Source organism: Camelina sativa, chromosome 20 (assembly GCF_030686135.1).
Source record: "Camelina sativa cultivar CO46 ecotype springtype chromosome 20, ASM3068613v1".
Taxonomy (NCBI): Eukaryota; Viridiplantae; Streptophyta; class Magnoliopsida; order Brassicales; family Brassicaceae; genus Camelina; species Camelina sativa.
In genome coordinates, this window is record NC_141899.1 from 29,273,327 (window position 1) to 29,298,296 (window position 24,970).

A 24,970-nucleotide genomic window follows, 5' to 3' on the forward strand; every position below is an offset into this window, starting at 1 on the left:
GCTCGAACGGATGGTCGTTACGGACGGATGGACGGACGCTGCGGACGGTTGAACGGTCGTTGCGGACGGTCGGATGCGGAATTCCGGTCGCAGAACAACGATTAGCCTTCGAACTTGTCGGTTCTCTTCAAGGCTTGATGGAACAGAGGGGATCAACCGATAAGAAACTCGACTCGACGATCGGTTCTCAAGAAAATGGTCGAATGGGACACTGCATACGGATGGACGACGCACGATGCGGATAAAAGAGTGGATTGTTGCGATGACACATGAGAGATGGCTCGGCTCGTGAAACGGTCAAACTAGGGGATTACGAACCCGGTTCGTGAATCTCCTAGGGTTTCTCAAGAGCCAAGTCTCGGACTTGGGCTAAGGAGAGAGGTGAGACAAAAAACAAAGATTCTCTCTTTGGAAATTAATTCAATCTTCAAGTCTGCCTTTTACAATGAGGGTTTAGGCCTTTATATAGGGAGGCTTACATAAGGGGACACTAAAACCCTAGACACGCGGCAAAAGTTAAGGAACACACATGTCCCTAAAAGCAAAAGCAAAAGTAATTCAAGGCAAAGACCAATATAACGGTCATAAGAGAGTTCAAAGAAAAATAAAGAAAATAAGAAAAGAGATAGAAATGCCACGTCATTAGCTGGACGCGGTGGATAGGATATTCACTTCCTTGGCCCATTTTCTTGTCAATGAAAGTTTCCAAGTCATGAGCCAAGCGGGAACGAAGTAGAGATGCACTAGAGCTCACTGCCTCGTTAAAACCTCTTTGGTAAACCCATTGGAACAAACCCAAAGTAGGAAAAAGAGTACAGCTCCTTCTAATGACTTAGGGATGTCTTCACACTAGTTTGTTGGTGAAGACACGCGTATCAAGCTTCCCACAGCTGGTCGCACCCTAGGCTCTTCTTTGGTGATGCTAGCCATGAGCCTTTGGTGTAAAGTTTGGAGCTTGGCTTGAACTGCCCAATAGATGACCTTGTCTTGCTCCTCCTTGATAATTCTTGGGGACTGGTTGGTGCCGCACATCACTAGGAAGGCCGGTTCCAAGTTGTTCCGCGGGTGGTATGAGTGGCCGAGAGGTGTCCGGGTGTTGTCCGAGAGGTAGCCGAGAGGTGTCTGAGAGATGTGAGTGTTCATGGCCGAGTGACCGATCTCGTGCTCACATCAGGGTTGGTCTTCGAATCTTCTTAATATATGCTCGATTTCAAATTCATAAGTATAATTAAAATTAGATTATTGTATTATTTTTTTGGGAAAAATCGTATGTAAAATAGATTAGAAGAATTAAATTGTTAAAATTGAATGAATGAAAAAATTAAATATTTTAACTTAAAGTTTGGTGTGAATCAGAGAGACTATAAGATTGGTTTCCTCACTCTAAAAGAACACTAAATCTTTTGTTTCTGATGTACAATTTGTTGATAAGAAAACATGTGGCTCTTTAGTTTTTTACCAATGCTAAAAAGATATTTACTACTATGAAAGATTGATATTTTTTTGCACAAAATTTGATTTTCAAGTATTAGTGTGTATATTCACTTTGCTTGTTTAGCTCAAGTATTACTGTTAATGAATTATGAATATGTTGTAAATATGCTTGAATCAGACTTTAGAACAACCACATATTCACATATAAATGATGAAAATGAAGTCGAAGAAGATTTAGATCAAAAACATGGATTGAAAACTATGAACTGAAAAGGGATAAAGTTCAAACAGAAAGTCAAACAAGCCTAAAAAGAATGCACAACTCCATGCTTTTCACAAGAGCAATTTCAGCGATCAACTTAAGAGGAACAAGAAGACATTTGTAAAGATGAAGATGGAACACCGCCAAGTGTCTGACAAAAGCTTGTTGTGGCTATTTACAAAGAACAAAAAAGAAAATGAAGATGGAGTTTTGAGAGCAAGGATATCAAGCACAACATATATTATGTTCAACAATTGGTGTATCCAAAGTTGCTAATAGGATATAAGAATTTTGCAAAGTGGAAGAAACACAAATTCAAGCAGAAACATAACAATCATGAGAAGAGGATTGAAGGGAGGTTTGCTAAAATTCTTGTTATATTTCCACTGAATCTCATAGCTGAGTCTCAAGTGTTTTGAAAAACATCTAAAGAGATGCGATAAGAATAAACAAGGATATGAAAGTGCCTACCAAGAATTTTTGATAAGGTAGCTGAAAAAAAAACATGCTTCAATTTGGAAATTAAACAAGCCCAGAATTAACATAACGTTGATAGTGAGAGGATTGCAAAGGCTTACTGTGTCGACCATGGTTACTGACTATATGGCTGTTGTTATAGGATCGTTGAGGTCACCAAAGAAGAGCCTAAAGACAAAAGTGAAGATGATAAATTGGGTTGTGTTGTTTTTAGAGAAACGAGGCAAACTTTCTTATCAAGTGATCATGGGAGTACAAGCAGCTTAGGAGAGGATGGTTTAGGCGGGTGGCATGAAACAAAAATTTTGACATAAGCAAAAGAAGCAGTTCGTATTGAGAAGGATGACAGTTGATAAGAAGAACTCCATGACAAGCGGGAAGAGAGTAAAGTTTAGAAATGACCTCTTTCTCGGCCCTAAACAGAAGATTCTATGGAATAAATTTTTGTTTAATGATACAAATATCAGATTGCATAAGAGTACAGATGAAGGTTACAGGGGTGCTGACAACATGAACGCGAATGGGAGACATGGGGTTAGCTTGGAAATAGTTGCACTGCTTCATACTGCAGGTTTCATGCACATCATTAAGATGATGGGTGTAATATTACACCGTGCTAAACCTAAAAATATACGAGAAGGACACGAACAAGACTATTCGACCAACGAGGGAAATAAACCAAAGAAGTGGAAGATTGGTTAAAAACCAGCGGAACAACGATGATCAAAGCTCAGTAGAAGGGATCCAGAGCACTTGTTCCGACATGTTATTACTCAGAAAAATAATTCGAAGGTGAAAGACGCAGTAAGATAGCCGAACGACCTAGCCGAGAAGAAATTGTTGAAGAAGAGAATTTCTAAGAAAGACTAGAATCAATCAGTAGCTAAGAGGACTAGCATCAAAAAGCTCTGCAAAGATTATTTAATGACCAACGCTAAGTTCAACAGGAGCCAACAGCCGTTTAGCAAAAGACGTTAGTTTCCGGTAATTAGTCCAGCGACTAAGACTCACTTTGGAAGTAAAAAGATGAATCATTCAGTGGGCTAAGGCATATGATTAAATCAGATAAGATGCTTTAAAGGTTTTAACCAAGAAGAATCAGTCAGTTTTCAGATTTTCAGAGAATCGACCTAGAAGCTACTCCGAAGAGCGCTAAGGAGCAGAATTATAATTTTTTGCTAAGGACAAGCATGAAATAAATTAAGAGGACCTTTAGGAAGTTGAGGATGCTATAGCAAGAAGTAGAAAATCAAGTGGAAGCTCAATATAATTTTCTTTAGAAAATCAAGTCGCCAGAGACTCTTTTAGCCGATCACCGAAAGGAAAAGTGATACGATTAATTTTATTTGAGCTTGAAGATTTTAGGGAAACTAAAGAAAGATAAAATAGGGAATTGTATCTTGAAAAAACAAAGTTTTCATGGAAATATTATTTTTAGAGCAATGGCACATAAAACTGGTTGAAACGGTTTGTGAGAGTTAGGCTTAGAATCAGTTAAGAGGGTTTTGATTGGTCAAGAGGAGACCAAGTGGTTCGTTCTTAGCCAAGAAAACAAGATAAAAATGTTGGTGAGGTGTAATGCCATGTGTAAGCATTAAAATTGGATAAGCATGCCCATAATTAAAATGGCAAGTTGTGATTGGCTAAGAACTGAATGTGAGACACTTGTTTAGGTGACTAATCAACCTCAACACCGACCCTAGAGTAGTATAAATACCCAGTTTCGTTCATTAGCTTAAGTAAACCCAAAATCCACCTTAAACCTTAGTTAAAGTCTTAGTTTGTTCTTGGAGATAAGGGAAGTCTCCAAGTAGCTCAAGGAGTTTTCAAAGAAAGTTAGTAAGGTTGTAGGTAAGTACTTTAGTCTTAGTTCAGATTCCTTTTAGCTTTTCTTTTTAGATCCCAGCCTAAGCGGATCTTGATGATGTGAAATCCAGAGCTTTCGAGTTTGTATGGATCTAGCTAGTCGGAAACGTGAAGCCAAGCCAAGTTCCAGCCAAACCTTGTGAGTATCGAACACATGTGAAGTAGCACATGTCTAGGTTTGATTTCTTATTTACGTGTGAGGTCAAGTTTCGGTCGTTGTTTGTTTTGTGTGATTATTGTGTTTATTAGCATATTCTTAGGGTATGTGTTGCATGTTAGGTTCATGTTCTATTTTGGTATAGTTCATGATCATTGTTGTGTGTTTTGTTTGATATGGTTATAATTATGTGATTTGTTTGTTGTGATTAGTTTAGATTTTAGTATAATTGGCTATGTTATCGTTATAGCCGTTATGTTATAGCCGTTATGCTATAGTCATCATGCTGCTCGTTTCTTGCGAGTCAATAATTGGTAGTTATTGACGAGCTTGAGATGTCTTGTTTGATGTTGTGTTTTATTTGTTATTTATTATGATAGGAAGCATGTTAGTTTGTTGTGTGTTGTTTGTGTTAGTCTTGCTTATGCATGGCTAATGTTTGTTTGATTGATTGTTAGTTTATGTTGCAAGTATTCTTAGTTTTTAGTATACTTGTATTTTTGGGTTAAGTTATTAGTCTTGTTAAGACTTGGTAAGGCGATAATGTGATTGTCCCAATGGCTCGGAGTGGTTCTCTACCAACGAGCACTACTTGACGAAGTAGTAAATTTTACCGTAAGGGAATAGGTCCCTTATACACAGTTTTGGGAAAAGGATGTGATCCTTCTAGCCTTTGTGGCTAAGGGTCGGGGAAGAATTGCCTGGTGGTAAATTCGTATCGCAGAAGATCAAAGACCTTAAGGCAAAGTTTTGTTAGTATCGTACTTGTTGTAGAATGTAAGTCATTGTGCAGGTACTCTCTGTTAGAGTACTTTAGCTTCTTTAAGCATTCGTTTGATTGCGTGTTTCTCTGATTTACTTAATGCATGTGTTTCTTGTTGTTAGAGTCCAAGTTGGGGAGTTGTTAGAATCCAAGTTGGGGAGTTGTTAGAGGTTAGTTAGGCAGGCTCATTGAGTAATCATAGATTACTCATGATGCTACTTTTTTTTTTTGCAGGTTATCCCTTTAGGTAAACTCTTAGCTGCCGCGGTGATCATAGGCTGTCCAGATTAGATGTTTTACAGCTTTTTGCTAAAATTCGATAAATTTCTTATGTATAGTTTTCTTTATGGGCCCAGAAAACTATACTTGTTTTATAATGATTTAAAGTATGATACTATAATAAATAAGATTCGGTTTTATTTAAACCTGAAAACGTTCGAATGATATATTAGTCCTGTCTGGACTGACACAACTCGCGATCGTGGTACGGGTTGAAAAGCCTTAGGCCATGATCGAGATGTAAAGATACTCGAGATCGGTTGATTTGGGCAAACAGATTCGTTCCGGGAACCTTTGTCGACTGATTATAGGCATCATACGTGAAGCCCTTTTTCCGTTTTAGTTTTAGAATGGTTTGGGGGTGTTACAATGGGGGATCATTCTTCTCTTAACATGGCTGCAGAAATGGAAGTCTCAACAAAGCAGAAGCTGATAATAAGACTAGTTGGTATCGGTTTTCTTGTTGTTCCCCTAATCATCGGGGCTGAAAGGAATAAAGAAAATAATGCAATGGCTGAGGAAGAACACCATGTTAAGGGAAAGCCTTGGAACCCTGAAAACATGATATCCAAAAGATTATCTTATTGTCTAGCTTAGGGTCTTAGTCTGCAATGAAGAATAGACAAAACAAAATGGAAGCCACATTGACCTATTCTAAGCCATTGTAACGCCCGTGAACCGGAATCTCGGTTTCAGGGTGTGCATCGGTCGATGCAGGATACGCTTATGCGGGACAACTTAAGTTAAACGTACGTGTTGTTGCGTTTTTGGTTTTGGAAACCTTAGGGGTCGAGTATAAAAGGTTATATCAACACCATTGCCCGAGGTTGCTCACTTTTTCCTTCTGCAAAAGAGAGAAAACTTCTAAAATGTTCTTGTGAGCGTTCTTGAGGAGTTCTAAGCCGTGTCTGGAGAGATCTGTCCCTGAGAGGGGAGATCTAAGGCTGGGGACGTGAGAGTAGCTTGCTAGAAGACTATTTTTGTGGGTTTTAGAATCAGTTTCTTCTCAAAGGTGAGTGTGTGACCATGGCTAATCTAAGCGGTTAGATGAGTGTTTTATGTGATTTTGGTTGTTGATTGCTTGTGTGCTTGCTTGTGAGTATTTGTCGTGGTGTTTGTTGCCTTTGGAAGGCATTTTTGGCATCAGAGAGCCGAGAGGAGTCAGAGGAGATCGTGTTTGGAGATGCTTCGCGAGATTGCATCGATCGATGCAGGGTGTGCATCGGTCGATGCAGCTAGGGATTTGATGGAGACGATGGGCGTTGCATCGATCGACGCAGGAGGCATTGCATCGATCGACGAAGGAAGCATTGCATCGTTCGATGCAAGGAGTGCGTTGATCGACGATGCTGCAATGCAACACATGTGTTCAGAGTTGTCTAGTTTGCTTGTTTCTTTGTATATTGATTGTGTTTGTCTTCTCGCTTGTGTGTATAGCCCAGTAGATGAGAGGATCGCCTCAGTGAGTATTTATGATAATACTCACGTATCTCAATTGTTGTTTGTTGTGCAGGTAAATGAAAAGTATGTTTGTGGAATCAAGGCGATGAAGAGGAGGATGTTCTAGAGGCTTGTTTTTTTGTTTTATGCTGCTGTTAGGTTGCTAGAACGGAACAATGTGGTCTAGAACGGTTGTTTAGGTTGTTGGTTCATTGTTCTATGAATTTGTCTATGTTATTGGCATTGCTGGATAAATGTTATTGTGGTATTCATTTATTCGTTACTGGTTATTCGATTAATAGTATTGTTTTATGTTATCCGATGTTGTTTGATTGGGGTTAGGTTGTTAGTGAGTGGGATCACTAGTTAATTATTACAATAAAAAAAGGGTCGGATCGTTTCAGCCATGCTCGATAACGAAGGCCTTCTTGGAGATTCAGATACATGCAACACTATCTTTAGTGTTCAAGGACAATCTGAGAACAAAGCATGAAAAGTTGTTGGTGAAGTGGATTAATTTTACATGTTACAATGATTGTTCTTATGAGTTAATAGTTGTGTGGACTAAACAGTTTTCCAGTCTCAACCTTGGGACAAGATTGGACTTAAAAAAGGGGGTTTTGATACATACGAAGCCCATCATCCTCGTGTTCTCTATCAATACAGAAGGAGAAATATGGCCCAAGAAGTTGTCCAATAAAAACAGTAGGATCTAGAAGTCTCGGGAAGGAGCTCAGACTGGCTGGATCATGATTTATCTTGGTTAAGCAGAGTTATCGTAGTTAAGAATAAACTGTGGGATAATTAGCTGTCAGGTAGCTATTGGCACTTGGTCCCAACTGCATTGTCAACTGGATAAGAGTAGAGAGTAGTATTGTAACATCCCGAACCCAATTTAGGGTGGGTGTCGGTTGACACCACTAATTTGGTGGTTATTCAATTTGTTTTGAAATCGCTCGGTTTAACTTGGTTTGAGTTTGAAGAGAACCCCTAAGTCTTTTAAAGGCTCGACAAACCTATTTTCTTTGCTCTAGTTGGTTTTGTCGCTTCTGGGAGAGAAAGAGAAAGAGAGAGGAAGGTTGTGAGTTCGATCCTAAGAGCAACGTGAGCCTTGAGGAGGGTTAAGAGGATCATAAAGGTCTGTTTTGGCGGTTGTCAAAGAGAGGAGAAGGAGGTGTCGTGGTTATTGGTGTGAGGGAGGTTGATGTGGTGTTGTTCCTTATCTCGTTTGTCCTAAATCTCTTTCTAAATCAAGGTGAATGCATGACCATGACTTATCTGAGCAATTATGGTTTGTATGATTTGTTTTGGTGATTGGTTGATTGATTTCTTTCTATTTTGTGTGCTTCTGTGGTGTTTGTGTGGCCTTGTGTGGTTGTTCTTGGATGTGTCGTCATGGGAGATAACATGGTGGAGATTTAGGGTTTATTGATGGAGGAGATCATCAATGGAGATGTTGATAAGTTAGGGTGTTGACCGACATCAGGCAGGTGTCGATCGACACCATCTGATGTCGCGAAAGGAGATTGCGTTGCAGAAGTGGTGCAGTATGGTTGTGGTATCGACTGACACCAGAAGGGGTGTCGTATGAATCCGATTGCTCGTGTGTATAACCTAGTAGATGGGATGATTGTCTCACTATGCATTTGTGATATACTTACGCATCTCAATTGTTGTTTGTGGTGCAGGTATGTGAGACGTTGAATCATGGCGATGAGGAGGAGGATAACATAAGGTATCGGTTTTGTGTTGTTGGTCTTGATATTTACGTTGTTGGAACCTGGTTTAGTAGCATACTAGGTTGTTGGATAGAATGGTTAGGAATGATATTGTATGGATAATATTCTGGAGATGCTTATTGTTATATGTTCGGATGTGCATGTTTTTGGTGATTGTTAGTATGTTTTTTAGTTATTGGATGTTGGTTTAATTAAGTATTATGAGATGCTTAGTTAATTAGGTTGGGTTATTTCAAGTATAAATGTGAAAGAGAAGACTGAGGAGTAGGTATTTGGAATCTAGTCAAGGGTTGTAGGGCAGGGAGAGACTCCATAAAAATTAAAGTTGTAGCGATATCAATAAAACGTGAGATGAAAAAAATGAAAAAAATATACTCTATTTTTTAGTCCCAAGTGGTTTGTGACTTATTTAAAAACAAGATGACCCATATAAATATCTAAAATAACTGTCTGTGAATTGAAGCCAATGAGTTTATTCGATTCACAAAATTAAAAAATGTGAAAGTCCTAACCAAAATCTTAGTTATACCACACATACATACATAGATAACCATATAAGTCCAATGGGAGCAAGAATTTCCAGGAGAACACAATACGATTCACCAAAACATATATTTTAGTGACAATGACTCACACATTTTCTCATACTCCCTCTGTATCATAATAGATGATTTTCTAGAATTTTTTCTTGTATCACAAAGATTGAATTTTATCAATTAATGCTAAAAAATTGTAAATTTCAAGAACTATTAAATGAAAATATTAAAGTTTAGTAAATTATTATTGGTTAATAGTTACTATAAGAAATGTTATTATAAATAAATAATGCATTTATATTTAAACATTAAATATTTTTCTTAATTTATGTGAAAATCCTACAACATCATCCTTTGTGATATAGAGGGAGTATTTATTAGTTCAACAAACTTCTATTTCGGTTCACTTAGTTTTCCAATCTATCTAAATTACCAATGACTAATAACAATTCTTCTTTACACAAGTTCACACTCTTCAGACATCTTCACACGGACACTTAAATACAAGTGTGTCCTCACAGCAACTTGTCCTCATTCAAGTTGTTCACAAAAAGATGGGTGGTTTCGAAAACAACAAGTCAAAAAGGATAAAATGGTGAAAATCATAAGTAGGCGTCGAAAATTAAAAGCCCCCCCAATTGGGAAAAAGTCATCGCCGTCTCTTAGGTGTCATATCTCAACTGTCTCCCTTAAAACATTAAATCCCTCGTTGGGGTAGTTGCATCTTCCCTCTCTACATATAACTTTTTTTTTTATACATTTCTTTATTTTTCAGGTTTTCATTTTTCTAAAATCATATTTTCATTTCATTGTTAATGTTAAAATATGTAAATAGTGTACAAACGGCTTTGTTGTTTGTTTTCTCTTATGCTTTTCGAGATTTATACTCGTCCGCTGATTTTGTTTTCTTTTTGGGCATTAGATTTTGAGAAAATCTTATTTTCTACCAGTTTAAATTGTATTTCACAATGTATTCCACCTAGTTTATCAATATTACCGGATGACAAAAAAAAATGTAATAGAGATCGAGACTTTTATGTTTCACACTTGTAATTTGTAAATGGTTCCTTTGAGTGGAACATGTATGAATAATTTATTTCACTGTTTATTTCTAAATTACCATTTTATCATAAGTTTTTATACCTATTACAATAGAAATCAGAACATGTATGATTTATGGTTATAAAATTCTAGTACTATTCTTAAGCAATATTTTTTTTTGTGGTATAATATGTGTCTATATTAGCAGATACTAGTTTGAACAGAAATTTGTATTTGAAGTCTTACTAGTTTGAACAAAATAATTTGCAATTTGCTGGATTATATTCTTTGTGTGTATTTCTATAAAAACATTATTTTTTTCCTTAAATATTTCCCATTTCCCCTAACCAAATTTAATAGCCAAGTCTCTCTCTCTCTCTCACTCAAAATTTCCTATTAAATTCTCAAACTTGCTCCAACTTTTTAGGCCATCTCTTCTCCCCTCTCTCTAACCTTCTTCTCTCTCACAAACTCAAAACAAATCGTACACTTGACACTTCTCTTCTCATCCTCACCACAACAAAAGCCTAGCTCAAACTCACGATGACCCATAACGAAAACCAACCTCACAGGCCAGTCCCGGTCCATGTCACAAACGCCGATCCAAATCCTAACCCAAACAACCTCCCAAACTTCCTCTTATCCGTGCGGCTCAAATACGTAAAACTCGGTTACCATTACCTAATCTCCAACGCTCTCTACATTCTCCTCCTCCCTCTCCTCGCCGCAACGATCGCCAACATCTCTTCTTTCACCTTAGACGACCTCTCTCTCCTCTACAACACACTCCGTTTCCATTTCCTCTCCGCCACACTCGCCATCGCGCTCTTGATCTCTCTCTCTACAGCCTACTTCACCACGCGTCCTCGCCGTGTCTTCCTCCTCGACTTCTCATGCTACAAACCAGACCCTTCTCTGATCTGCACTCGTGAAACGTTCATGGACAGATCTCAACGTGTGGGGATCTTCACAGATGACAACCTTGCTTTCCAACAAAAGATCCTCGAAAGATCCGGTCTAGGTCAGAAAACTTACTTCCCTGAAGCTCTTCTACGTGTCCCTCCTAATCCTTGTATGGAAGAAGCGAGGAAAGAGGCCGAGACGGTTATGTTCGGAGCTATCGATGCGGTTCTTGAAAAAACCGGTGTGAAACCTAAAGATATTGGGATACTTGTGGTGAATTGTAGTTTGTTCAATCCGACTCCGTCACTTTCGGCTATGATTGTGAATAAGTATAAGCTTAGAGGCAACATTTTGAGCTACAATCTCGGTGGAATGGGTTGTAGTGCTGGACTCATCTCCATTGATCTCGCTAAACAGATGCTCCAGGTAAATATCATTATTCATTTCTTTAGATTCCTCTGTTTTATTATCCGGTTTGGTTTGATCCGGTTTGATTTTTCTTGGCTGTTATGAGTCGTCGTGATTCGTGGAAGGATAAAATCTTATTTGACTTTTTCTTATTTTTAAAGTTGAAAAAGCTAATGACAGCTCATGATTCTTTTGAAATTATTAGGAAAATTAAGCAATTAATACAAATTACCAGCTCAAATTTGTGTTCAAACTTTAATTATTTGAAGTTCTTAATAAGCATTTAAATACACTTACCAGATAGATTTTTTTTAGATTGACTTCGCTTTCATGCTACTATAATATTTGTGTGACTAAATTTAATTAAAACTTTTATCACTGGTTTGGTTTTTGGTTGCCGACTTATATTGGTTGATGTGGATGCAACTTTTTATGTTATGTTATTATTAGTTGTATGGAAGCATAAAGGTCAAATTATACATGTAAAAGTCACGTGTCTATGAAAATTCTGACATTGACAGGCACTTGGGTCTTTGGGTAGGTGGTAGTTGTGAAAATGAAAAAACCATTATGTTGTGTTAGATGACCAGCGTTTTATTTTTTATATTTATAAACTATAATAGTATTAAGGTTTTATTTATTTTCTCAAATGTGACCATCCAACAACAAAAAAAGAAAGTATTCATATATTGAAAATGAAAACACAACTGTGCATTGCATAATTACAAATCACTTTTACAAACATATTTAAATGGTAGATCTAACAAGCAAACGTGGTAGCACGTGCTTGCTAGATTCTTAAATCCATAAGCTGGTTGGCAAATTGAACCAAAGGTCTTAAATGTTTGGCTACTTGCATAGAATTTAACGTACACATGCGACAAATGCACACACATACGTTTGCATATAAGTACAGATTTGTGTTTAATGTCCACCGTTGTCTAGCCACATATAGAATCCCAAAACCCCACATGAATCATAATCATAACATTTTCTTAATTTTTATAATCAATCCATGCGACCAAATTTATAAACATTTTTTTATAGATACAGTATTTTCTTTGTGATATATATAATTTTTTAGAGTTTAAAATTTTTCTTGTTGAAATGATTATACATGTTTTTTTGAGTTTGAGAATAATGAATTTGTGACAATTATGCAGGTGCAACCAAACTCATACGCGCTAGTAGTGAGCACAGAGAACATAACTCAAAACTGGTACTTAGGCAACGACCGATCAATGCTTCTATCTAACTGTATCTTCCGTATGGGCGGAGCTGCTGTACTTCTCTCGAACCGCTCCTCCGATCGTAGCCGTTCTAAATATCAGCTCATCCACACCGTTCGTACCCACAAAGGAGCTGACGACAACGCGTTCGGCTGCGTTTACCAACGAGAAGACAACAACGCAGAAGAAACTGGCAAAGTCGGAGTCTCGCTCTCTAAAAACCTAATGGCAATAGCCGGAGAAGCTCTCAAGACAAACATCACAACTCTCGGACCACTAGTCCTACCAATGTCCGAACAACTTCTCTTTTTCGCGACCCTTGTTGCCCGAAAAGTCTTTAAAGTCAAGAAAATAAAGCCTTATATTCCCGACTTCAAGCTAGCTTTCGAGCATTTCTGCATCCACGCTGGAGGTAGAGCCGTGCTTGATGAGATCGAGAAGAACTTGGATTTATCCGAGTGGCACATGGAGCCGTCGAGGATGACGTTGAACCGGTTTGGAAACACTTCTAGTAGCTCACTTTGGTATGAGCTTGCGTATAGTGAAGCTAAAGGAAGGATTAAGAGAGGAGATAGGACTTGGCAGATCGCTTTCGGATCAGGCTTTAAGTGTAACAGTGCGGTTTGGAAAGCTTTGAAAACGATTGATCCTATGGACGAGAAAACGAATCCATGGATCGATGAGATTGATGACTTCCCCGTTCAAGTTCCTAGGATCACTCCCATTACATCGTCGTAGTAAATTTTTAAATTCTTTTGGGGAACTAATTTGTTATGGTTTATTTTAATGTAACTTGTGTGATGTGATATTTTTTTATTATCTTAATAAATATGATTTGTCATATCTTAATATATGTGATTTGATATATATATGATTTGTCACTAATTTATTTTAATGTAACTTGTGTGATTGTGATATGTAATTTGATTAGTTAAAGAAAATTTTAAAATTTGTGTCATACGACTCGTTCTCTCGTAACGTAACATTACCAAAACTACTTTTTTTTGTCGACATATCAAATGAAAACACTACTATCACACAGTTTTTTTTGTTTTTTCTGGATTTCTGAAAAAAAAAGAAGTGTTATGATAGTATAATTTGCCACGTGTTTTGATAATGTGTCACGACACAATGACACGTATTTGGGGTTTAGTCCACGTGTCAATGTTCTTGAACCTGTTTAAATCGTATCTCTATATGCGAAGAGTTAAGAAAGATGGATAAGGCGAGAGTTATGTCTTTGGTCTCTGCAAATCTTGTGAGAGGCAGTTTCATTTTAGGTTCATCCAAGTTTAAGCCATGGTCTACACGGCTAATGACCGCGGCGAAATCGGTGTCGTGTACTTCTAAGTCGGTTAGAGGGTTAACCAACTATAGTACCGGGGTTCATTTCGTTAGCCAAACCGGTCCACCGGAGATTCAATTTCCCGGTTCGGAGGAAGAGGTACCTTCACGGCCGAGTAGAGGACCAGAGTTGACACCATTAGAAGTCCCGGAGCTTCCGAATATACCGGAGATCAAACCGTCGGAAACTCCACCGGAAGTTACTGCGGTTCCAAGTGATCCACCACCGCTTGGACCGCCGCAGACACCCGGCCCCGAGTTTCCGGTTCCACCGTCTCCATCTCCACCGATGCCAGATACTCCAAACCCTCCGACGCCAGAATCACCACCTGATGTGCCTCCAAATTGGGAACCGCCTCGCCCACCGGAGATTCAACCGCCGGGAATCGACCCGCCACCGCCTTTAGGACCAACCATCATGTAGCATATCTGTTTCTGTCTAAATTAGTTTTGTTGCTTACAGTTTATGTTTCCAGGGTTGATCACAATACACAATATGTTTTTCATTTATAAAACAATAATAAGCAAATATGGTACAAAGCAGTGCGACTTGATGACAAGTTTGACAACAGAGACGCAAAGAACACACAGATGTTACATTGGTTTTATTGCAAGCTTTCTGTTACATAGCTTGGTTACTAACAAAGAGGCAATGTGAGACTTGTGGGACACGGAGACTTTGGAATTCAAGCAGAAACAACAGCTTCTGATACCCTTCCATTACCAGACTCTGCGCTGAGACTGTCATAGTAATCAACCAACACCTTCCAACCAGAAGGGCACATGAAACCGTCTGGTGGGTTCTCTTTCTTCTTCGCCAAGCCACGCATCTACAAAACAAACCAGTCACTAAACTAAGAACCTTGGATTTGTAAATCTGATTTTACTACCAAAGTTGGGTTTTACCTTGGTTCCTGATATGAAGAGGAAGTCTTGAGACCTAGAAGGATCAAAGAAGGCCATTTTTCCCTGAGTTGTATCATATGCAGCGACCTATATATGCAAACAAACCAGTATTAATCAGACCTAACCTTGAAGAAAGTTCAGATTTAGAGGAAGTAGCAAGGATTGATCTTAACCTTAAAAGGAAGAATGTTGAGGCGTTCAAGTCCTGGAGCCATACTGAGCACTTTCTTCCCGTGATCAGCATCATAAAGATCCCTCTTCTCCATTGGATGGCCCATACCGGCTGGATCACGACCAACAATGTAGAAGTTCGCTCCAGCGTTGATCCTAGCTTTGGCGTGCCACTGAACCTCGGTCGGGCCAGCATAATGCATTGGAGATGGGAAGATGGACACTACAGTGGTCTCTGGATCAAGAACACCATCCTCCAGCACCTACACGTTCAAAGCAAGAAACAACAATATAACATTTTCCACTCCATATGCTACACAAAATCTGAATATATTGTCATAAAAGAAGCTCATTGCTCTGTTTCATATAGAAGATGAACACTTTTGTATTACAAATAGAGTTTCTTGGAACATAAGAAAGCGACAGTTAGGGTTTAATATATACCTTCTCGTGTTGCCTCATACGCCAACTAAGAGGCACATCATCAGCCTTAGTGAATCCACCAAGTGGATTAAGCAACAAGACAGGGTTTTTGTAACCCATCTCAAGAAGCCTTCTACGAGTATCAGTCATAAGAAGCGCATGACCATTATGGACCGGGTTCCTAAGCTGAAACGCGAACACCGCGTCCGCACCACGCCTTGTAAACTCCTCCCGCAGCTGTGATGGAGATAGCCTAAACCGGTCTAAACCATCGTTGTACTTGATAGGTTCAAGAACTTGTAAATCACCTCCGATCAACCAGTTTCCAGCTTTGGTGATTGCTTCTTCTGCATAAGGAAGTCCACGAGCCGTGGTTCCCCATGTTCTCGCGATTCTTTCTTCTTTCGGATGCTTGTAAATCTCAATACTGACTCAAACCAATCAATCAGAATTATAAGTTTCTAATCAAGATTCAACTCCTACCTAGATTTTTCCTTAAACACATACTTTTCAAGATTTGAATTGCTGACTAATCAAGATTCAAATAATTAGACTTACTCGGTGAGTATTGCGATAGGGTTACCAACCGAGTCAACGAGCGTGACACGGTTGGAATCACCGATGCGGAACTTCTGATCGTCATCGATGGCGAGGACGATCGGAACCGACATGTTGACGACGGAGCCGTCTTCAACCCGGATCGAGTTAAAATGAAGTGTTTGGAGGAACTCTGACTGTCTCATGAAACCTTTGAGGGGACTAGCCCAGCCTTCGCTTAGCACATGTACCCACTCAAGATCCACACGGTTCAGCTTGATCCTTACGGGAACCGTCTCAGCCTCGCGTTTCATCGCGCGCCGCCGTGATTCTTCCACGACTAGGTCCATGAGTTTTCCCCCGTCCGGCTCGATAAGCGCCGATTTCACGGCGACGAGACCTCGGCGGGAAGCTCGACGGCGGTTGAAAGAAACGACGGAGGAAGATCCAGGAGCATAGCGTGTGACATAATGGTTCTGGATTGGTGAAGAACGAAAAGATGAGTATGAGAAGACGATGGCTGCTGCTGAAGAAGCCATTGAAGGCAAATTAAGTTAGTTTTGTGTTGGCTCTCTTAATTTTAAGAGAACATTGGTTAATTGTAATTAAGACACAATTAGTGGATTTGTTATATTATTTATGAGTATATAAAATTGTCGTTAGTGGATAATGAATGGACATACCGTTCTAATTGATGTGTCAATTAGCACCTAATTCAATTATTTGATTAAGTATATGGTAAAAGGACAACAATCTAACAACTGTGGTCTTTTATTTGTTTAATATTCTGTGTAGAGACAAGATTTGTTGTGAAAATATTTATAAGAAATGAGATATTTTGTCTCAGCTACATTAGTATAATAATTAATTTTTGTAATAGTTTTTGGGATACACGTATCGAGTTATTGAAGGATTAACATGTTCTTTTTTAACAAAACAAGTTGTTGTAGTTTTGGTCTTTTGAATTTCATATGACTTGTCTATTTTGTAAACTAGTTGATATATCATTTGTTCTGTAAATTGTATTCTATTAGAAAGAAAAAAAAACATTATGCTAATACTAGAATGTATTAGTCAATAATACTAATCCCCGGAGATTTATGGACACGGTGGTCTTTCATAAGTTCCCGGGTCTTCTCCACGTCAGTCCAACGGTCAACTCCGGCATAAATATTCGATAAAAGCACGAAATTTCCGCTATTTTCGAGTTCTAACCCTAACAAATGCTTAAGTGCAGATTCACCCCTCACCATGTCACCGTGTATTTGAGCTGACCCTAGAAACGATCTCCACAATGTCGCATTAGGCTTCATTGGCATCCTCTTGATACATTCTTCCGCTTCTTCCAACCTCCCTAATCGTCCCAGTAGATCAACTAAACATCCGTAATGCTCAACCTTAGGCTCGATCCCGTAAACCTCTTTCATCGAGTGAAATATTTCAAGACCTTCGTCAACTAGACCCGAGTGCGAACACGCGGATATTGTCACCACGAATGTTGCTTCATCAGGGATTAATCCTTTGGAGATCAAGCTCTTGTACAATTCGATAGCTTCTTGACCAAACCCGTGAACTGCTAAACCGCGAATCATAGCATTGTAACAGGATGTATCTCTCTCACGCATTTCATCGAACACCTGGCGTGCGAGACTCAAACATCCACATTTTGAGTACAGATCAATAAGAGAAGTACCCACGAACTGGTTTAGAGTCAGATTGTTCTTCAAGAGATAAACATGAGCCCATACACCTCCCCAAAACTCACCTAAACTCGCACAAGATTTGATTAAAGCTACAAGAGAAACCTCGTTAGGTCTCACTTGCATTCTCACAAACAACCTCAAAACCTCATCATCACTCTCACTACTATCAGAACTAGCGTACGCAGCAAGAAGAGTGTTCCAAGTAGCCAAATCAGGTTCCCTAATCCGCTCAAACAGTGACCTAGCTTCTCTCAATCTACCACAATTAGCATAAAACCCAACCAAAGCAGCTTCCACAAACCGATCATGATTCATTGGTTCGAGAAATTTCAAAACATGGGCATGAAGAGTCCTCCCATGGCGGTGCCATTTCGGGTCAAAGCCAGAGGCTTTAAACAGAGAAGGGTAAGTGAACTCGTTGGGTCTGACAAGGTTTGATCTTGAGCTCAAAATCTGATCGTAGAGAGCAAAAGCGAGATGGGTTTTGGTGGAATTGTGATTTGAGACGATGGAGGAGATGAGAGTGTTGTAGAGGAAGACGGAAGGGTTTTGGATTTGGTGTAAGATGGAGAGTGCGTAGGTTAAGCAGACGGTGGAGGATAAGTGAAGGAGCTTACTTAAAGGGTAAGTGTGGTGAGACAGACCGGTTGTGATGATTTGGCCATGGATTTGTTTGAGGTTTTGTAAGGATTTGCATTTTGAAATTAGGTTTAAGCATCGATGATCCTTGCTTGTGCTTGGAGATGTCATAAGCAGAGAACGCTAATAATAAGTTTGTTTCTCAAGTTTGTAGTTGAGAAGAAGATTGAATGAGTTACATGTTTGAACTTTGCAGGCCCAACTGGGCTACTTATTAAGCCCTATTAGATTTCATATGGGTACAGCCCATCTGTCTTTGGTGGTTATTGTATATCAAATGATTTGGTATTTTGATTTAAATGTTTTAATAATAATCAATGTGCCATTTTCTTGTTCCTCCTTTTTTTTTTTTTTTAGGGTTCAATCTTTTTTATAAAACAAGTACAATTAGACAAATTTCATGTTTATTCATATTATTTTTGTGAACTGATCGAAGAAATAAAATTGTATTATAAAGAACTATAATTTTCGTGTTTTTGTTTAATGATATCATATAATATAATATATTTTTTCTAAGTTTTTAATGTAAAATAAATATACTTTAATCGATATGTTTGTAAAACAGAGAGGGTATAATTTTTTTTATGAAGTTGGTGTTATTGTGTGTAACAAAATTGAGGTGACAAAATGGTTTTATTTCAGTTTGGTTATAAAATAGTTTGATTTGAAGGTTTTGATTCAGGTCGACAAGAAATCTAAATGCATTGTGATTTGTGTAGTTTTTTAGGTTTGGTTGGGTATGTTTTTGATTTTGGTTTGATTTGGATAACTTCAATTTGAGAAAAGCAAGTAAAGGTCTCTTTGAAACACATCAAAGTTGTCCCTACAACAAGACAATCCTACCTTTTTTTCATCTCCAATAAAATAAGAAATATATATATATTAAATAAAACATGCATTATAATACCACCTTTTTATCTTGGTTCTATTCTTTTTATAACAATAATTTCTATGCAGATGTGTGACTGATAAATTCTTTTTGAACGCCTTTAGTGAAAATGATGCATCAAATCTTCTTCACTATCTCCACACAGGCACACATGACCCAATTAGAAAGAAACAAAACAAAAACAATGAATGAGAAAATTCACCATTGCTTATTTCCAAAATCTTTGTTCATGTATCCTATAATTATTTGCTTAAGAAAAGCACTTTTTATGTGAAAAAACGTAGCTTAGTTATATTTGATGTTATTTGGCATTTACATCATAATCTATACTTTCTTGACATTTCAAGATCAAATTAGGAGAATAATAGGACTATGTATAAAAAAAACACTAAACAAGTCGTATCTTATCTTTTATAAACCATCTCATGTACTTGTAATGCAAGAAGCGTTTGCTCAAAGACAACTATACGACAAAGCCTGGATTTATTCGCACCATTTATTAATAAATAATAATTTATATTTTTCAATTCTTTAGCAACTTTCAATATTTTTTTTACTTTAAATAATGTTTTGATGATTTATTCAGTCTTTTTATATAACTTGTTCAAAATTTTGGGAACCACTTTGGGGTGCTTTTCACAAATAAAAGTATAAATAGGACTAAGATCAGAGATGATAAAAAGACAGAGACTCTGTAAAGTAACTTGTATTAACATTACTTTTCAATATTTTGGGGTTCTCTCATCTCTTTGCTTTTCAATATTCTCAATAAAATAAATAAATAAATTTCGTTTGATTCCAAACTATGCATGTTTCTAGAATTACTATATAGTTGGCGACAACGTAAAGCAAATTTTGCTAACAATAAACTAAACAAATGTTCTTACGAATTTCAAAAAATAAAATATAATACTAAAGTAGATTGGTAATAAACACAATATTTACCTTTTTATATTTTGTTTAATCTATAAAAGCAAAAGCTAAAGGGGGAAGCTGAGTGACACAAAAGCTATAGTGGCAGATTTGCAGATTATACACCGTTTTAGGCCAACTCTGACATCGTTTTAATATTTTTAACTCTTCACGTTTACTCTTTTACCTATTCCTTTTTTTTTTTTTAATTTCAATATAAATTTCCTGTTAATATCCTTTAAACATCGCAATTACTTCATCTTACTGTCCAGTGGTAAAAAGAAAATATAAGATGTCGGGAGACAGTATTTATTAGCGAACAAAAAATATTCTTGGTATAAATTATATCAGTCAAATAACCATTTTTTGTTTTGTCGTAAACACTAATTGAATATAATATTTTTCTTATATTCAACTTAAATATCATATTCAATTAGTAACAGAAAAATCTCAAGCAATTCTTTTGAATTCAAAAATAATGAACAAATATACATAGTATATAACTTAACTACTTAAGAGTTAAGGATGACAACTTTGATTAGAGATTACTTTGGTGAATTCAAAATTGATATAGGAAATGTTTTTTTTACTCCGACGTGCAAGATTTATTTTTTGTACTCCGACGTGCAAGATTTTTCGTGCTTGTGTCAAGTGTGAACTTTCCAAGAAGCAATAAGAAATTAGTGCACCCATAAAAAGATATGGAATTTCACCCAAAGCTTGCTTTAATCATAGATTTAAGGGGGGTGTATTGAACTTAATATTTTAGAAGATTTTAAGGTATTCTTAAATCCATTGTTATTGAATCAGTGATTTTTAAAAATCATCTGAAATCATGTGTTATTGAATTTGAGATTTATATAAATCATTTAAAATCATTCACAATCTCTTGTTATTCAACCAATAATTTATAAATCCCACTTCAAATATACTGTTATTCAAAATATCACAAATTTTTTAAAAATCTATTGAATGTGTGATTCTAGGAGATTGTTTTAACATTTTTAGTTCAAATATATGACTTACAAAATCACACCTTTAAAGGTGAAACTTTGAAGAATTTTAATAAAAAGTGTTATTTTTCTTTCTGGAAAAACCATTACCCATTGACGACAAAAAAAAAAAAAGAACCCATCTCTGCAACTTCTCTTCTGCTATTCTCTATCCCTTTCTCTCTTGACTCTCAGATACATATCTCAAAAAAAAAATCTCAAATTTGTCTTTAAGCCAATCAAGTTGATCATTGCAGCGCAAGACATTGTTGCTCAATCAAGCTGATCCATCTGTGAATTGGAACCCAAAATTAGTCGTCGACTCCGCCACCTCTGCTGGTTATGGGAGTAACCACCATTCAATCAGATTTACAGATTTCAGCATCTACCGTCATCTTTTGGTCAGTGATAACAATTCCGTCAACCTAATCATTCGCCATCTACTTAAGCTATGGTTTGTCTCTGTTCTTTTCTTATTTGATTATTGCTGTGTTTTTGTTGTTGGTTTTTGATTTTTTTTATGCTTAAGTTGTGACAAAGACTTTGACATCACTTTTAATGTCCTATGATCTGTTATGTATTTGTGTGCTGTTCTTGATTTGCCATAGTTAATTTTAAATGACTTGTTTGTGGATGGATATACAGATAATGACCCCGTCACCGCGACTTCATCGAATCAAGATCTGCAAGTGTCTGTTCCATCGAATAAACAGATAATGACCGTCGACTTCATTTCAGTCTTCTGCATCAATGAGAAGTTAATTCCAAAATGGGCCAGATGCTCCGCCAATGCCACTTTTGATCTGCTGCAGTGTCAATGCATGTTCACTAACTTGGTTTTTCTCAGCTGTCAAAGCTGCAACATTTGTTAGTTGCAGTATCAACTGAAATTGATATAGACTGCAATAACTTGCTCTTTCCGCTCAGCACCTATGGCATTCACTACAGTATCAACTGCAATCCTCACCTTCTCTGGTAGTTCAACAGAAGGAAATGGAAGTGAAACAAAATCGGGAAGTATGACTATTCTATAAGACTTCTCGTATGCAGGCTCATTGTTATCAAGGCTGCCATCAACTCCAATAGCGAGCAGAGTGGGTTTCGTAAGAGGCCAACTGCTGTTAAAGAGTTTAAATGGAGAAATGGTTGGTTTTATTCACTCTCGGAGAAGGCGGTTGCAGAAGGGAAACCAGATCAGTGTCTCCTCCATTTTGAATGGCTGGAAGAGCTTAAATTAATATAGAGTGTCAGTCTGTGTAAATTGTGTGTCTTTATTAAGTAGTACTCTCTCTCCCTTTCTGAATTCCGATCATGTAAGAATCTTTTTTTTGGTTAAAAATGTCGACTATCTTTGTAAGTAGATGATTTGAAACTGTAGTGTGAACTGTGTGTACATGCATTGTAGAGATCTCACTAACACATAACACTATAACAAGTGACGATGTTGAAGTCCAAGTTGCTCTTTTTTTTCTTCTAAATATCCTAAAATCACCTAAAATTCAATACTCAAATCTCACTAATCCCAAATCATTTTCTTATTAAATCATTTAAAATCTCTACCAAATAATCAAAATCTCCTAAAACTACACTAAAATCTCTCAAAATCCTAAAATATTAAAATCTCATCAAATCTCCTAAAATATTAAGTTCAATACACCCCCTAAATGTCTATTTTGTCGTTTTCAAAATTTAATAAGCACCCAAAAAACTATGAATATATTAGAATGTACATTTCGTCTTATAATCATAATAACTTGCTTAATTTATAGAGTATGCTCCCGAATTAATTAAGCACACACACATGTGTAAATCTTACAAATGCTAGATTGTAATTATAAAATTGATAATAATGTACATAGGCTAAGGTAATATTGTTCAACGAGAGCTTTATGTAAAATAAACAATTAAATCCCGGAAATTTGTTCTTTTTAACTGATTAAACTATATAGTGTTTGTTGACAAATATAAATTTACAATGATTAAAAAGTCACACGCGTGCATTGAGCATCATAGGAAATTAGGAACCCCATAACTTATGCCAAGAATATATTTTGTTCGCCAACTAGATTTAACCCCTATATATAATGCCCAAATGGTCAAATTATTAGGTCTGGAAAACCGGTTTAAACGGTCTGGTTCATCTCGGAAACTTAGTTATTTGGGTTATATGTTTTGGAGAACAGATTCCGTATTGAATTTTTGGTTTAGATTGGTTCGATAATCGTTTGTTTGGTTTAGATAAAATAATTCTGAACTGAAACCAAAGTTTAGTAAATATAAAAAGATATTGGTAAACTTTTTAAATTTTGATTCGCTTCAAAGAATTAGTTTAACTCAAAATATAGAAGCTTTTCAGAAAATAAGAAATTTAAAAGAATTAAAAAAATATGGTTATTAACTGCTAGAAATGTCCAATCGGTTTATATCCTTACACCAAATTTTAGTTCGGTCCACTTTTGCTGGTATGGTTCGGTAGAAAAGTCTTATAGAGCTTCGAAAAAATCAATGTTTTTTTTTTTTAATACAAGTTTCACATCATGTAATTTTGAGTTTGTTCAATAACAATTTGCTCTTCAAACCTGTTTTTCCTTTTACCTTGCCCTAGGTGGTCCGTTTTGGTTGCAGAATCATATTATATTATAGAGGATCGTCCAAGAGATAAGTTTTTTTTGATATCTAGGATTATTATTTTCTTTTTTGGGATTACTATTTGAAAATTAGTGAATAACTCATCCAATTGCTAGAATCATGCTAAATAATAATACTTTAATTAATTATAGTAAATTCCACAAAAATTTAGCATCGTATATGCAGTTATATTTCAAGAACCTTGAGTTTTTTTAAACTTCTCTCACTATTTTAATATAAGTGGAAGCGTTAAAAAAAAAACATGTTTGCTAGAATAACAATAAGATACATTTAACTTTAAGGTAGTATATTTAGAATTGATCCACAAGGACTAATAGTGTGTTAGAGATTACGAGACTCGTTACTTGCTTAACCGGGGGAGTATGATACTTAGTTTTTTTTGTCATTTGGATAATATTGAATCAAAGGGGAAAACGTACAAGCATGAGGAAAGAAAAGGACAATAAACCAAACAAATCCTTGATAGTGAGGTTATAATAACCCTCCAAGTATTAAGCCATAAAAGGAGCTGCAACCAACTTAACAACCATCTCTCCTCAGGACATCCTGAAGCCACGACGGACCGCCTAGAGCCAGGTATGATTCAAACCGACCATCTCTTGTAACACTCCTTGCAATCGCTCTCGCTGGTTTATTCGCTGCAGCTGCCACATGTTTACATTCCCACGACCTTAGGCCGTCCAAAAGGGTGTGTATCTCTCGAATAAGGAACCATTGCCTAGGCCAATCAGATGGACAATTGATCGCTTGAACTGTCATCACACAATCCATCTCAATAATCACTTTATCAATATGCAGAATCTGTAGCTCCTCGATCATCCATTTGAAAATCTGCAGACCTGCAGTAGCTAACGAGGCAGAGCAGCCAAAATCATTTCGTGCATGATATAATACCTGGCCAAACTCATCTCTGATGATCCAACTTCCTCTAACCCTTGCAGATTTATTGAGCCATGAAACGCCCACATTACACTTCACCATCCCTGTCGGGGGTTTCCTCCATTTTACCTCCAGGATTTGTGATATGTTATTCACTTTCATCTCCTCTACCCGTACAACCTGTTGTTGCGCTTCTAACTACAGTCTCGCATCATGTGCTGCCTTCAGAACCATCTCTTGAATATCCCCATGTTTACCCTCAAAGACCACATAATTTCTATATTTCCAGATTTCCCATAATAGCCACAGTATTGCAAGTTTCGTTTCTTCCGGGACCTCACCATCATTTATAATTCCCGCTAAGTATTCCCAATTCTTCTCAGCATCCGTAT

At 37.1% G+C, this 24,970-nt stretch overlaps 4 protein-coding genes, 1 long non-coding RNA gene and 1 pseudogene across 6 annotated transcripts; 3 read left to right on the top strand and 3 right to left on the bottom strand.

Annotated features, from left to right (window-relative positions):
- Positions 1 to 9,480: 9,480 nt before the first annotated feature.
- LOC104771522 (3-ketoacyl-CoA synthase 20) lies at positions 9,481 to 13,375 on the top strand. The gene is made up of 2 exons (XM_010496052.3): positions 9,481 to 11,323; positions 12,469 to 13,375. Exons 1-2 carry the CDS (start codon positions 10,538 to 10,540, stop codon positions 13,270 to 13,272), a joined length of 1,590 nt encoding a protein of 529 aa, XP_010494354.1. The 5' UTR covers positions 9,481 to 10,537; the 3' UTR covers positions 13,273 to 13,375.
- A 358-nt stretch (positions 13,376 to 13,733) lies between these two features.
- LOC104771525 (uncharacterized) lies at positions 13,734 to 14,418 on the top strand. Its single transcript, XM_010496056.3, has one exon. The coding sequence runs from the start codon at positions 13,751 to 13,753 to the stop codon at positions 14,300 to 14,302; it is 552 nt and encodes a 183-aa protein (XP_010494358.2). The 5' UTR covers positions 13,734 to 13,750; the 3' UTR covers positions 14,303 to 14,418.
- Positions 14,357 to 16,704, bottom strand: LOC104771523 (ATP sulfurylase 4, chloroplastic-like). Its single transcript, XM_087506552.1, has 5 exons — positions 15,937 to 16,704; positions 15,400 to 15,805; positions 14,958 to 15,218; positions 14,785 to 14,871; positions 14,357 to 14,708 (listed from the first exon to the last, which is right to left on the bottom strand). Exons 1-5 carry the CDS (start codon positions 16,452 to 16,454, stop codon positions 14,565 to 14,567), a joined length of 1,416 nt encoding a protein of 471 aa, XP_087362678.1. The 5' UTR covers positions 16,455 to 16,704; the 3' UTR covers positions 14,357 to 14,564.
- Positions 16,705 to 16,898: 194 nt separating this feature from the next.
- On the bottom strand, positions 16,899 to 18,439 carry LOC104771526 (pentatricopeptide repeat-containing protein At5g43790 pseudogene; annotated as a pseudogene). The gene has a single exon (XR_015592547.1). The product of XR_015592547.1 is annotated as a pentatricopeptide repeat-containing protein At5g43790 pseudogene (transcript).
- Positions 18,440 to 21,156: 2,717 nt separating this feature from the next.
- Positions 21,157 to 22,520, top strand: LOC147919558 (uncharacterized). Its single transcript, XR_015593990.1, has 2 exons — positions 21,157 to 21,504; positions 21,696 to 22,520. It is a non-coding gene; the product is annotated as an uncharacterized LOC147919558 (long non-coding RNA).
- A 1,698-nt stretch (positions 22,521 to 24,218) lies between these two features.
- LOC147919559 (uncharacterized) lies at positions 24,219 to 24,680 on the bottom strand. Its single transcript, XM_087504001.1, has one exon. The coding sequence runs from the start codon at positions 24,678 to 24,680 to the stop codon at positions 24,219 to 24,221; it is 462 nt and encodes a 153-aa protein (XP_087360127.1).
- Between the last annotated feature and the right edge of the window lie 290 nt (positions 24,681 to 24,970).

What these genes read in the sequence shown, in the direction of transcription:
- LOC104771523 (XM_087506552.1), bottom strand. Translation starts at nt 16,454, where the DNA reads ATGGCTTCTTCAGCAGCAGCCATCGTCTTCTCATACTCATCTTTTCGT. An exon ending in GTATGAGGCAACACGAGAAG is followed by an intron (nt 15,219 to 15,399) that starts GTATATATTAAA and finishes TTGAACGTGTAG; the next exon opens with GTGCTGGAGGATGGTGTTCT. An exon ending in TCTTCATATCAGGAACCAAG is followed by an intron (nt 14,709 to 14,784) that starts GTAAAACCCAAC and finishes TTTGTTTTGTAG; the next exon opens with ATGCGTGGCTTGGCGAAGAA.
- LOC104771522 (XM_010496052.3), top strand. Translation starts at nt 10,538, where the DNA reads ATGACCCATAACGAAAACCAACCTCACAGGCCAGTCCCGGTCCATGTC. An exon ending in TCGCTAAACAGATGCTCCAG is followed by an intron (nt 11,324 to 12,468) that starts GTAAATATCATT and finishes ACAATTATGCAG; the next exon opens with GTGCAACCAAACTCATACGC.
- LOC147919559 (XM_087504001.1), bottom strand. Translation starts at nt 24,680, where the DNA reads ATGGTGAAGTGTAATGTGGGCGTTTCATGGCTCAATAAATCTGCAAGG.
- LOC104771525 (XM_010496056.3), top strand. Translation starts at nt 13,751, where the DNA reads ATGGATAAGGCGAGAGTTATGTCTTTGGTCTCTGCAAATCTTGTGAGA.